Here is a 12,970-nt window from a genome sequence, read left to right on the forward strand (position 1 = left end):
TTCCCCCGCCCATCTATGTTTTTTTCCCCCTCTCTCTCTCTCTCTCAAAGATGTTCCCAATGCTGAGTTCAGGAGCTCCTGTCAGCGAATACCCATTTGTCAGGACTGGGCTGCTGGGCTTTGTAGGCCCTGGGGGGATGGTGTTCGTCGTGGGCAAAATGGATGGTCTGATGGTCGTGAGCGGCCGGAGACACAACGCAGACGATATCGTGGCTACGGCACTTGCAGTGGAGCCAATGAAGTTTGTCTACAGAGGAAGGTAGGTGTTGAATCGAAGGAGAAAGATTTAGGGAGTCAAATATGAGTTTTGAAAGGTTTTTAGCGGGAGGAGAATGTGTCCACATTTCAAAGGAAGGAAGGAAGGAAGGAAGGGAGGGAGGGAGGGAGGGAGGGAGGATGATCCAGTCATGGTCATTTATTGGAGAGTTTAAATTGGCCGTAATGTAGGTCAGTAGAACGGTAGGTCAGCAGGACACAGGGGGAAAAGTTTGTGGATGTTGCCTGCACATTTTTGACAAGAAGGAAATTGAAGCTATCAATTGGAACATGTTTGAAAAACACCACAACAGCAAGCGGGGTGAATGAAGAGTCTTTTAGAGACGAACTGAAGAGTGCTAATTGTAAACCAGTGCAAAACAGGGAATCAACTCAAACATCAGGATTCTACACAGGTTTGTACCTTTGCAAGGCCGCTGATGAGAAGATCTAGGCTCTGGCTGGGTATGAAAGGCAGCAAGCATGTTCTTACACAAATTTGCCTTATTCCAGCTGGTTAAGATGCTTGATGACATTGAAATTACTGCACTTCAAAGCGAATAAGAACCTATTTAGAGGGCTGGAGTTCAGCGATTCAGGTTTTGAATGCAATGACAATGAGCCAAGTTTGGTTCAGTCTTGTCCCAAAATATTTGCACTGAAAACAAGCCCATGATGTCTTTTGTTAGGTTGAAAGGCAGAACGTTCTCAGACGCAAAGCAACAGCGCAGCGCGATCCAATTGAGCGAGCGGCCCAATTTGATTACGATCTTTGTCTATTAAACAGAATAGCTGTGTTTTCCATCAATGTTCTGCACGATGAGAGAATCGTCATAATTGCTGAGCAAAGACCAGATTCCACCGAGGAAGACAGCTTTCAGTGGATGAGCAGAGTTCTTCAGGTAAAGAGAGACGATTAGCGCAGTATATTCAAATTAAATACGGCAGAGAGGTTAATGAATGTGTTGGGAGTGTCAGTTGTCCCCACGCAATTGCTGTTTTCTGCCACTGCTCTGCAGTGCCCCCTGCTGGACATTTTTACGTGCGATGGTTGGGCACGGGATGGAGCAGTGGGACAGTGACTGGGACTGTTGACGCCTCAACAACAACAACTTGCATTTATATAGAGCCTTTCAAGCAGGACAGTGTCCCAGAGCAGTGCCAGTATTGGGATGCCTGTCACCAGTACCCTAGCAATAGTGGGTGGGGGCGGTGTGGGTGGGGGGTGGGGGGGTGATTGGTGGTGGGAGGGGTATTAGAAGAACGGAACCACACTCCGGGAAGGGTCACTGTATTTGGGCAATGAAATCGTGAGGGATTCTCCTGCATCTTTTTTTCTCGAAACTTGCACGGTCCTTTATTGAGCTTGGATTTTAATCAAAGAGTTGGGATGTGAATAATAGTGGAATAGATTAGTACCCGCCATTACTGGCCACTTTCACGTCCGGAGGACGTCCCAAGGCGCCTGGCAGTCAAGGATCCGCACCCGAGCTGGTGGTCGGGATCAGGAGGGGGTGGAGGGCGGGGAGGGTAGGGGTAGGAGGGTGACCGAAGGCACGCTCAAGATGTCTTGAAGGAGGCGAGCGAGGGGGTGAGGCGGAGGGACTGTGGGATGGGGTTCCAGAGGATGGGGACAGAGAGGCTGAAGGCCCGTCCGCCAATGCTGAGGCAGGCGAGGTGGGGGACGTGAAGCAGGCCAGAGCCCACTGAGCGGACGGAGCAGGCAGGTTGGTAGGGGCTCAGAAGGTCACAGAGGTAGTGGGGGAGCAAGACCATGGAGGGCTTTGAAGGTGAGGACCAGGATCTTGAACTGTATCCTCTGAGTGATGGGGAGCCGGCCGAGGGTAGGGATGATAGGGTCGAGGAGCCTGGCGCGGGAGAGGACACGGGTTGCAGAGTTCTGGATGATGTGCAGCCTGTGGAATGGAATGAACTGGAATGAACACAATATAATTAATACAAGGAATGGAAAATTGATTGTGGAACATATCAATGTTTTTTTTTCTGAAGGCAATCGATGGGATCCACCAAGTTGGGGTGTACTGTTTGGCGCTGGTACCAGCTAACACGCTCCCTAAAACTCCGCTGGGCGGCATACATCTCTCGGAAACTAAGCAGTGCTTCTTAGAAGGCTCCCTCCACCCGTGCAACGTGTTAATGTGTCCCCACACCTGTGTAACGAACCTGCCCAAGCCAAGACAGAAACAGCCAGGTAAATGAGGCGGGATCTCAATTGCAGGGATTAGTTTTTGCGTTGGCGGAAATCGGTGGTTTATATTTATTTTCGAGGGGCAAAATCGGCGTCTACTTTTAATTTGCTGCTTCTCGTTTTCTGGTCGACGTTTTCAAGCGCAAAAGCGGCGCAGAAATTTGGCTTTTTGGTGAAAGCCAAAGCCCTAACGGGTAGGGCTAGGGTGGTGCGAGCTGAGCCAAGCAGCGGGCAAGCTTGTCGGGCACAGATATCAATGGCAAGCTACATGGTTTCAGATGCTTAACCTCCAATTCTAAGAACATGCCTCGTTTATTTGAATGAAAAAAAGAGGACAATGCGGCCTTCGTTTAGGAGTTCATTTCTAGAGCTCGTGAAAGTGAGAGCGCATTTTATAAAGTGATTTTCTTTTCAGATTTACAGCCTGTTGAAATACTGTCTACTCTCTTGATTTCTTCCCTGCCCACCCCCCGACCCCCACCCACCCCATCAACTCCCTCCTTGTCCACAGAGATTGGCCCGGCTTCTGTCATGGTGGGAAACCTGGTTTCCGGAAAGCGAATTGCTCAAGCCAGCGGGAGAGATTTAGGACAGATTGAAGACAATGACCAGGGTAGAAAGGTGGGTAACTCTACGCTCTCGTGCATTCTGAATGGAGAAGCAAACCCCAAGCTGGAGTTACGAAACGTATGGAAAATAAATTGCTGGAGGATTTGGAATTTGACGTTGCTCAGAAATGGTCGACGCACAGATTTAAGTACATTTGCTTACGTGACGGTTTACATCCTAACCGACGCGAGCAATGTAAGAAGTTAGCTTTGTTGCCTTTTGTTTTGGCCACTTACACCGTGCGGTGGCTCGCAAAGCTTCAAGCATCACGATAAATTTGCTTCGACCATTATTGTGTTATCTTTGAATTGCGTTGTGTTTGTTGGGACAGAAAACTGCTGTGTAAGCCTCCAGCGGTATTCTCTCCACAGCATTTATTTCGACTCCACTTCTGGTCGCAATGTGAGCCAGCCCTTGCTGAGGTTTCCCAGACGTAGTCGGTTAATTCGCACATTGTGCTGCACAATATGGTTGAATGATTTGACAGAAATGTCTTAGAAGGTCACTCGAGGCAAGTTTGCTTGTCCCTCTGCAGAGAGAGAGAGAGAGAGCAAGAGTTTCCGTTCCCCCGCTACCCTTCTTTAGCTGTCGATCCAGTAACATGTCAGTTCTTGCGAAAACAGGAGTACACGACAACAGATGAGGTCACTATGTAGTCTACGTCATGGTGTTGCATCGGATGCAATGTCACGGCGTAAACTACTTAAACCTGCTGTTGTTGCTAGAACAAGACACTCGCTCAAATCCGCTCCCTCCCTTGTTCGGAGCGCATCTCAAAACAACAACGTGCATTTATTATCGAATCGTTTACGCGGGGCAGGAAATACGCTGGGCTGATCGTCAGGGGAGATGAATGCAGAGCTGGGGAGAAAGGCACAATTGAAGAGGAGAGACTTCAGGTGCAACTTCCAAGACTGGTCAAGAGGGGGCAAGGCGGAGGATTGAGGCAAGGAGTTCCAGAGGCCTGGGGGCTTTTGACCACGCTTTTGGTCATCTTTCCCTTTCTTATCCTCCTCGAGATCAATCCCAGCTCTATCCAGCACTATCAAAATCTTTGAGAGGTTGTCCTGATGTGGAAGAAGCTAGATAAGTTGTATTGTAACTGTATTGTGTGTATATATATATATATATATATATGTGTGGATTTTCAAAAGGCTTTGTACCAAATCAGAGGTTAATCCTGTTAAGGTGGACTTAAAGATCCCATGATACTGGAAAATGTGAATGGAGTTTCTCCCGGCCAGCAATCCTCATTCATTTATTTAATTGCTATTTGTGGAAATACGGGTAGTCAGAACACTTGACAATTGCCCGTGAAAGGCTTTGAAACATTTTGATGTGTTGCATCAAGTGTAAGGGTTATTGAGTTTTATTGTCTCTGTGTTGCTCTGTGCATCGTTAAAGTTGCAGAGGTTCATTGGGAGGGTATATATCCACTGGCTCCCTATCCTTCAGAGGATCCAGGTCAAGATCCTGGTCCTCACCTACAAAGCCCTCCATGGCCTCGCCCCACCCTACCTCTGCGACCTCCAAACCCCCTACCAATCCGCCCGTTCCCTCCGCTCAGCCGGCTCTGTCCTGCTCCACGTCCCCCAACTCACCCGCCCCACCATTGGCGGGAGAGCCTTCAGCCACTCTGCCCCCAACCTCTGGAATTCCATCTCCCAGTCACTCCGCCTCGCCCCCTCCTTAACCTCCTTCAAGTCCCGCCTCAAGACCCTCCTCTTCGACCATGCCATCGGCCACCCCCCCTCCCCCCCCCCCCCCCCCCGAACCCAGCTCGGGTCTGAAATGCTGTACACTGTCCAGCGCCTTGGGACGTCCTCCCGAGGTGAAAGGCGCTACACAAATGTAATCTTGTTGTTGTTGTATATTAATGCAGTAGGAAGTTGGAACGTAATCCTAATCCTTGTGTTTGATATTGCGCCAATCACGTCAGGAGAACGTCTCAAAGTGCTTCTCAGGATTTGCTGTAAAGTGTAGTGACCGTATGTTGCAGGCGAAGGTGACACCCAGTGTCTCGCACAAAGCCAGAAAGAGAATGGCCAGTTTGATCTGGTTATGTCGGCCTGGTCATCGGGAGAAACAGCTTTCTCTTTTCGAATAGTGCCAAGGGATCTTTTAAAATCCACCTGAGCAACCAATGTGAGTCAGAGATTCAGGAAAGTATTGTACAGAATAGCCCGTACCAAACCCACAGCCCACACACAGTTCTCAAATGTGTAATTCTTGAAGCCTCTTGTAGGATGTTCTTTTAACCGTGTAACTGCTGTGCTTTTCTTTCAGTTTATGTTTTTGTCCGAAGTTTTACAATGGCGTGCGCAGACAACCCCAGATCACGTCCTTTTTACACTACTGAACTCCAGGGTAAGTCTTGCGTCGACTATGCTTATAGCAAAATGCTCAGCGGAACTCTTTGTGGTAACGAGTAGCCAATTGGTGGTGGATGAGTTTCAGCGTCACGGTGGGTAATAGACTGAAATGTTAAGAGCTTGACCAGCCACTGGAGGCTGGGATTTTGCCGCCCTACATGCTGACAGTCTAAAGGGTTAAGACGCAAATCCTATGCCTTTCACATCAGTCGACATCTTTGCGTAAAATCTGGAAGAAACCATCTTGAGAGACAGTGTGGTTACATCCCTCACTACTTCTGTTCTTCAGCCATTTAACCTTTTGGTGGTTGACTTTAGTGCTGGGGCAGATTAACAGTGGCAGAGGCAACTGGTGAAAGACGAGACATGTTCACCTGGTGGCGGTTCATGTTTTATATTATTGGTGATTATGACTTGATCGGGAAGTAAGTGCTGACAACAACAACAAGAAATTACATGTGTACATCGCCTTTCACGTCGGGAGGACATCCCAAGGCGTCGGACAGTCAGGGATTTGTACCCGAGCTGGGGGTCGGGATCAGGATGGGTAGAAGGGTTGGGTAATAATCCAAGATTGATCGCGGTGCTCCTAAGAACGTGCACATTAATGCACCTACTCATTTTGGTGCGAAAAATACAGTGCGTGTGTGCAGGTACACTTCACAACAGCTCCTTTGAAATGACAAATGGTTCGAACGAGTATCCTGGAGAGTAGGACATTTGGTTTGCTTGGATTTTAAGGCTGCAGTTGTAACCCTGAGTCAATGGAGTGCAAATGGGTTCCCTGCTGTCCGTGCATTTTAATGTTAAATTGAGATGCCGGCTGGGCTTGACTTTAAAGGTAGGGTTCTGTAAAATCCGTGGTAAGGGACAAATCCCAGCTGTGCATTTGAAGGAATAAACTGCGTTTCAAGGTTTATAGGATTTAGAACGAATTGCTAACTGCATTCCTATTCCACTACATCGGAATTAACATGAATTGCACTGTACACAGTCAGCCTCTGTAGCTTTGTATTACTTCTCCCCTGCCAAAAGAAATGGATCTTACACGCTGGTCCGGTATTGACTGAAACCGTTGGCAAAGCAGCATTTTGGAATCCTTGGCTCTGATCGTTACAACAGTTGAACGCCACAGAACAGAAACAGCAATCCAGCCTGTTAAACTCTACACCGGTGTTTTCCTGCACATGAGCCACCGAGTTTAATCCCACCCACTCTCGCCCTGCTCGCCCCCGTGTTTCTTCGATTACTTTTGGTTCGTTTTACTTTTTTTCAATTCCCTTTTTAAAAAAGAATTTACGGACTTTTGTTTGGCTTTCGGCCTTGAGAGAAGACGACTCAGAGAGGAACTCATGGAGCTGCGTCAAATTTAAAATGGGTTTGAAAAAGCAAAGCGTAAAGGGCAATTTCAGGACTGATACCGGAAAGTTCTTCTTTACTCAAGAGAGCGATCAATGACTGGAAAGGTGGTATAGGACGGGACTCTTTTGCAAAGCAACTTGACGTTGTGTTGGAGGAATGGGTGTTCTGGCAGGTTGAGACCGGGTGGGGCCCAAGTGCCTTCTTCATCTGAACCGATCTTGTGAGCAATGGTTTGTGACCGAGAAAAGAGTTTCACATTCCAACCCTCCTCGCTCATCCTACTACCCCTTCCCTCCCCGCACCCCCCCCCCTCGACCAGAGAAGTCGAGCAGCACGTGACAGACACGTGGTTGATTGATAGACCGTGGTAAACACTTGAACAAATAGGTTGGAAACCCACAGAGGGTCACTCCACAAAAATATAAGCTAATGCTTCAAGTACGGCTGGCTCTTCGCCAAGTCTCACTCGCAGATCAGTTCTGAGGTCTCAACGCTGATCAGTGTTTTCTCTTTCAGATGCTGTTGGCCTGCTGTAGGCATTTTTTTATTTCTACTCCTTGGCGGGGGGTGAGGGGACAATGGGAGAAAGCTCTTTTTACCTGTCGCCTTTACCAGATAGAATTACATAAAGAATTATAACATAATACTACTAATAATAATCCTTCTGTTTGATATAGCGCCTTATCACGCCTTCGAGGCGTCTCAAAGCGCTCCGCAGAATATTCTGTAAAGTGAATTCTTATACAGTCATGGATGAGTGACCAAGTTATTATTATTTCCAGCAAAGAAACAGGCAATTGGATCCAGCTAGTCCGTGTCAACGTTTATACTCCACCCCTCCTAATCCCCTCTCCCATACACCTCTATTACCCTCTCCCTCAGGACTTCAGGATATTATGGATCTGATTTTAATTGAATTGGAGTCTCCATCTTTGGGCTGACCTGTAAGCAAAATGTTCTTGAATTAATGCCTAACCAATTCACAATTTATCTTTCTGGAATGCACTGCCTGAAAGGCAGATTCGATAGCAGCTTTCAAAAGGGAATTGGATAGGTACTTGAAAAGGAAAAAATGGGGGACTGGGACTAGTTGGATAGCTCTTTCAAAGAGCCAGCACAGGCACGATGGGCCGAATGGCCTCCTTCTGCGCTGTAAGATTCTATGATTCTAACCCACATCGGTCTGTTGGCTAACTATACAATAGGAGCGAAGCTACTGATTTGCTTCACAAAAGTTCTGCTCACCAACAGTTACAAAGACCTTATCTGTTGCGAAGTATTGGTGGATTATCTTTTGTAGCCAAACGTGTGCAGGTAACAGGCATCAAAATGCAAGGATATAGGCGTCAGTTAACTTAACAGTGATCAAGCCATATTTAAAGGATTGCAACACGATTTTTTTAATTTCATTTTTTTAATGTTTTGAAACTTGTACGGGAAAATGCATGAATAATGCACGACCCTTGGATATTCTTTATACATATTACAATGCAAGCAATTTACGTTCCAATATAGCGTCTTAATGTGGTGCTCTTTATGCAATAAAAGCATCATAATATTGTGTTATTTGTTAGTATTTCTGCAAAGGAACATTAATGATGCCCAATGTATGTATTGTTGCTTCCCCTCCCTACCCCCCCCCCCACACCCCGACCACCCCCTTCGGTAGAATTAGAACGGTTCTGGATGAACACGGGCGTATTTCTTCTGTTCCAAGTTGTTTGCTAAATGTTCCGAGTTAACATGAAACATGCACATCCGGTGCCTGGACTGAATGTTCCTTCCAGTCTGTCTAAAATCACCTAATTTGTCCAGTTTCAATGTTAACTCTATAATAAAGTGAGACTTCAAACTTCATGGAAGCAAACTTTTGTGTATTTTCTTCCCACACCCCCCCTCCCCCCTCCCTTCCTCAGGGTACGATAGCCAATTCTTTAACATGCCTTCAGCTGCATAAACGAGCCGAGAAAATAGCAGTCATGCTGATGGAGAGAGGACATCTACAGGATGGAGATCACGTGGCTTTGGTCTATCCACCAGGTAGGCTCCTAACTCCTCTTTCCTCCTCTTCAGCTGGTGTTGTTACGTGTCAGTTCCTCAAAAGGAGGAATCGCTGAGATTGCTCTGCGCTTGTTTACCAGCCTCTGTGGATGATGTTTGTACAATAACATCAGAACAACAGATTATTCCAACTTCCCAATTTCTCTTCCTCGCTACCTCTTTTCCTGCTTTGAAAAATCTCAAATACAGGTCTCTTAGACTGTGCCTTTAAATGTCTTTGTCCACAACTATTGAAGGCCTGGGAGACATCCTGCCGTATTAATACAAATTGGCATGTAACTCTAACACGGATTTCACCTTGGGAAGAGTTGTGTGTCTTGCCAGTCTTTGGAGACCTTGTTATTCTCATACCTGCTGCTCTGTAACCAGCCACCAGGAAAAGCACAGAGGCTTTAAGAGATTGATGTTCCCCTTATGATTCATCTTATTCCCCACCGCTTGACAGGGGAAGCCATGCCTCCGCAAACAATAGAATAATTCAGCTACAAATAGCACGTGAACAATACGAGTCCTGTCTGCCTGTTCAGGTGGACGTTAAAAGAACCCACGGCACTATTTCTCTCTCCCGGTATCCTGGCCAACAGTCCACCCAAATAAAATGAGTCACTCACTCCATGGCTGTTTGTGGGACATTGCTGTGCGTAAATTGGCCTCTGTGTGTTTGCCCACAAAACCTACTTTCCTGTGAAATGCTTTGAGACAACACGATGCAATGCTATATCAAATGCAAGGAATATTATTATTATTGTTATCATTATTGCTGTGAAAGGGTGTTAAAAGGGATGATTGAAGACAGCTGACAAGAAAAGATTGGACAGGTCGGAGATTTCCTCTTGGACATGACGATTGAGAGGGACATGTTTAAGATTATCAAAGGATTCGATGAGGTGGACTTCGAAAGGTTGTTTCTACATATTGGTGGCTGAAAAAACTACGGGACATAAATACACAATAGCCCATAATAATAATAATCCTTGCATTTGATATAGCGCCTTATCACGTCTTCGAGACGTCTCAAAGCGCTTCGCAGAACATACTGGAAAATGAATCGACTGTATATTAATTAGTAACAGATCCAACAGGGAATTTAAGAGAACTTCTTGATGCAGAGGGTGGTGAGAATGTGTGGGACTCACTTCTGGAGGCTGTGTTGAAGTAAAAATCATCGATGTATTCCAATCATCAATACAAATACCCTGTACAAGGTTAGACTAATGTATTTCAAATGACAGTCTCGAGGTGCTAATTTTTGCCACTGCTGCTCAACCAGATGAAACCGAGCACAGTTCAGATCAGTGATTTGCTTGTAATTGACCACATTTGACGAGAAATTTAAACGCTACAGTCTGCAGGTTGCCTGGAATTTGGATTGTTGCTCACTCTGGATTAGTGGTGTTCAGATTAGCAGCAATGCACTGCATTTCATTGGATTTATCGACAGCAGCTTTAGGTGGACTGGAAACTTTATAATAATCCTTGCGTTTGACACAGTGCCTTATCACGTTGATGCAAATGTCTCAAAGTGCTTCTCACAGGAACTACTGTTGTAAAGTGCAGTGACTGTAGGAAAGCGTTAACCTTCAGTGAATGATTAAAGATCACACCTCAATCCTTCTCCGTCACCTCCACAACAACCTAGCCACAATTTACATTTATATAGCTCCTTTCACGTCGGGAGGATATCTTAAAGCGTTGTTAGCACAGCTGACCGCAAGCCCATGAAGGTTGGGAGGGAGGAGCTGGGAGGAACTCCAGGATGTAGGTTCACAGGCGGTCACAGAAGGCCGAGGACATTGGTACAGAGTTCGGGATGGTCTGCAAGTAGTGTAGGGTAAAAGCCGGGAGAGTCTGGAGAGCAGAGTTTTGGAATAGTGGATACCCCCAGAGCATCTCCCTCATTCTCTGGCACGAGAATGTTGGACCCAGTATTATAAATTTGTTCTCCCCAGTGATCCACATGAAAGTAAATAGCAACGCTGCTTGGGATTTCTACGCCTTTGACCATGATGAAGCTACAACACGCAAACTGGGCACCCAACGCCTTGTGCCGCCATCAAGATATCTCAAAGCGCTTCACAGGATTTTAGTAACTGTATTTTGTAGGTGAACGCTGCTGTTAATTTACGCACAGCGACGTCCTACGAACAGCCATGAAGTGAATGACTGATTTTTGAACTGTTATCTGTTAGAATTGGCGGCCGAGACACCAGGAGAAACTCTTTTCTTTTCAAATAGTGCCCGTGGCATCTTTAACATCCACCTTGACAGTCAGAAGAGGCCTCGGTTTAATGTCTCATCCAAAGTATGGGCACATCCAACAACCCAGCACGCCACCAGCACTGCATTGGAGTGTAGGGCCTAGACCAGCATGGAGGAGAGAGGGGGGGAGAGGGAGTGAGGGGAAGAGAGGGAGAGGAGAGAGAGGGACGGTGAGAGAGAAGGGGAGGACGGGGAGAGAGGAGAGGGATTGAGAGAAGGGAACAGAGAGGGAGGGGGGAGCGGAACGGAGAGGGAGGTGAGAAGGGGAGAGCAGAGAGAGGGGAGAGGGGAAGAGGAGGATGCGGGATGGGAGAGGGGGAGAGAGAAAGGAAATTGAAGGAGAGAGAGAGTCACAGAGAGGGGGAGAGCAGAGAGAGTGAGATTGAGAGTGTGAGCGGGGAGAGAGAGAGGTGTGAGAGAGAGAAAGAGAGAGTGTGTGTATGAGTGGGAGGGGGGGCAGTGGAGATTGAGAGAGGGCGATTGACAGAGAGGGAGAGAGAGTGCTTGAGAGAGAGGTGGGGGGGGAGAGAGGAAAAGCACAGAGAGATGGAGAGAGCAAAGTCAGAGAGCGATTTAACATCTGTGAAAAACATGACATTGCTTTGCACCCTCGGCTCAGGTTTTTATTTGGGCGCAAAGGAACGTGTGATAAATTGGGGAGGTTTTTTAAACTGTAGCCCAATTTAAATTGATCAACGCCTCCAAAAGCAAGAGGTATCTGGAGTTCCTCCATTTGGTTTGTTGGCTGGAACTCTTTTCCCCTTAACCTTCCTTCCCAAAACAGTGATTCAAATCTGTAAATAGCCGATTAGAACCATTCATCTACTGACGTGAATTATTGACATTGACATATCTAATCAATACAGTACAATTTACATTTATATAGCGTCGTTCACGACAGGAGGACATCTGCTGACTGGGCACCAGAGCCTGAGGGTGGGGAAGGCTGGGGGTGTTGGGTGGGTGGGTGGGGGTGGGGGTAGGCGGTGAAAATGGCTGACACTGCAGTTAAAGAGGTAAGATTTGAAGCGGACTTTAAAAGGAGGGAGGGAGGGAATCGAAGAGTTCCCGATCGTGGGGAAGAATGCCCGAAAGCTGGCCCACCGAGGTTTGGGCAGACTGGGCACGAAGGGGAACACGCAGTGGAGCAGAAGAGTGACAGTAGGACACCATCGAGTATTCTACTCGGAGAGGAAACAAGCGGGAACCGCAGATAGTCTGGATTTTCTCAAAGGAATTAACCTTTGCAGGCTCCGTGTTGGAACAATGTGAGAGCCCAACTGCACGAGGGCAACCATACAGAGGCAGGAAAAAAACTCCTCTGAATCTAATGTCATCTCTCTTTGATATGTGTGTTGGTGTGTGTGTGTGACCCCATCTCCCCCATTCTCATCCGACTTCATTGGCTTTCTATCCTTCAGAGGGTCCGATTCAAGATCCTGGTCCTCACCTACAAAGCCCTCCATGGCCTCGCCCCACCCTACCTCTGCAACCTCCTAATCCCCTACCAACCCGCCCGCTCCCTCCGCTCAGCCGGCTCTGGCCTGCCCCACGTCCTCCGACCCACCCACCTTCAGCCACTCTGCCCCCAACCTCTGGAATTCCACCCCCCAATCACTCCGCCTCGCCCCCTCCTTAGCCTCCTTCAAGTTCCGCCTCAAGACCCTCCTCTTCGACCATGCCATCGGCCACACCCCTTCCCCTCCCCTCCCTTCTCCTCCCCCCAGCCCCAGCTCGGATCTGAACTACTGTACACCATCCAGTGCCTTGTGACGTCCTCCCGACGTGAAAAGCACTGTACAAATGTAATCTTGTTGTTGTTCTTGTGTGTGTGTGTGTGGTT

At 47.4% G+C, this 12,970-nt stretch overlaps 1 protein-coding gene across 2 annotated transcripts in view; it reads left to right on the forward strand.

Annotated features, from left to right (window-relative positions):
* LOC103183612 (disco-interacting protein 2 homolog C) overlaps positions 1–12,970 on the forward strand; it is a 341,341-nt gene that overhangs the window by 277,701 nt on the left and 50,670 nt on the right. For both annotated transcript variants that reach the window (XM_042332092.1, XM_042332093.1), the window contains 6 exons: positions 51–259; positions 1,043–1,157; positions 2,266–2,467; positions 2,976–3,085; positions 5,360–5,440; positions 8,724–8,847. In XM_042332092.1, coding sequence (XP_042188026.1) covers positions 51–259; positions 1,043–1,157; positions 2,266–2,467; positions 2,976–3,085; positions 5,360–5,440; positions 8,724–8,847 — 841 coding nt within the window. The remainder of the gene's footprint in view (positions 1–50; positions 260–1,042; positions 1,158–2,265; positions 2,468–2,975; positions 3,086–5,359; positions 5,441–8,723; positions 8,848–12,970) is intronic.

This window comes from Callorhinchus milii, unplaced genomic scaffold, assembly GCF_018977255.1.
Source record: "Callorhinchus milii isolate IMCB2004 unplaced genomic scaffold, IMCB_Cmil_1.0 Scaffold2, whole genome shotgun sequence".
In the NCBI taxonomy this organism is placed as follows: domain Eukaryota; kingdom Metazoa; phylum Chordata; class Chondrichthyes; order Chimaeriformes; family Callorhinchidae; genus Callorhinchus; species Callorhinchus milii.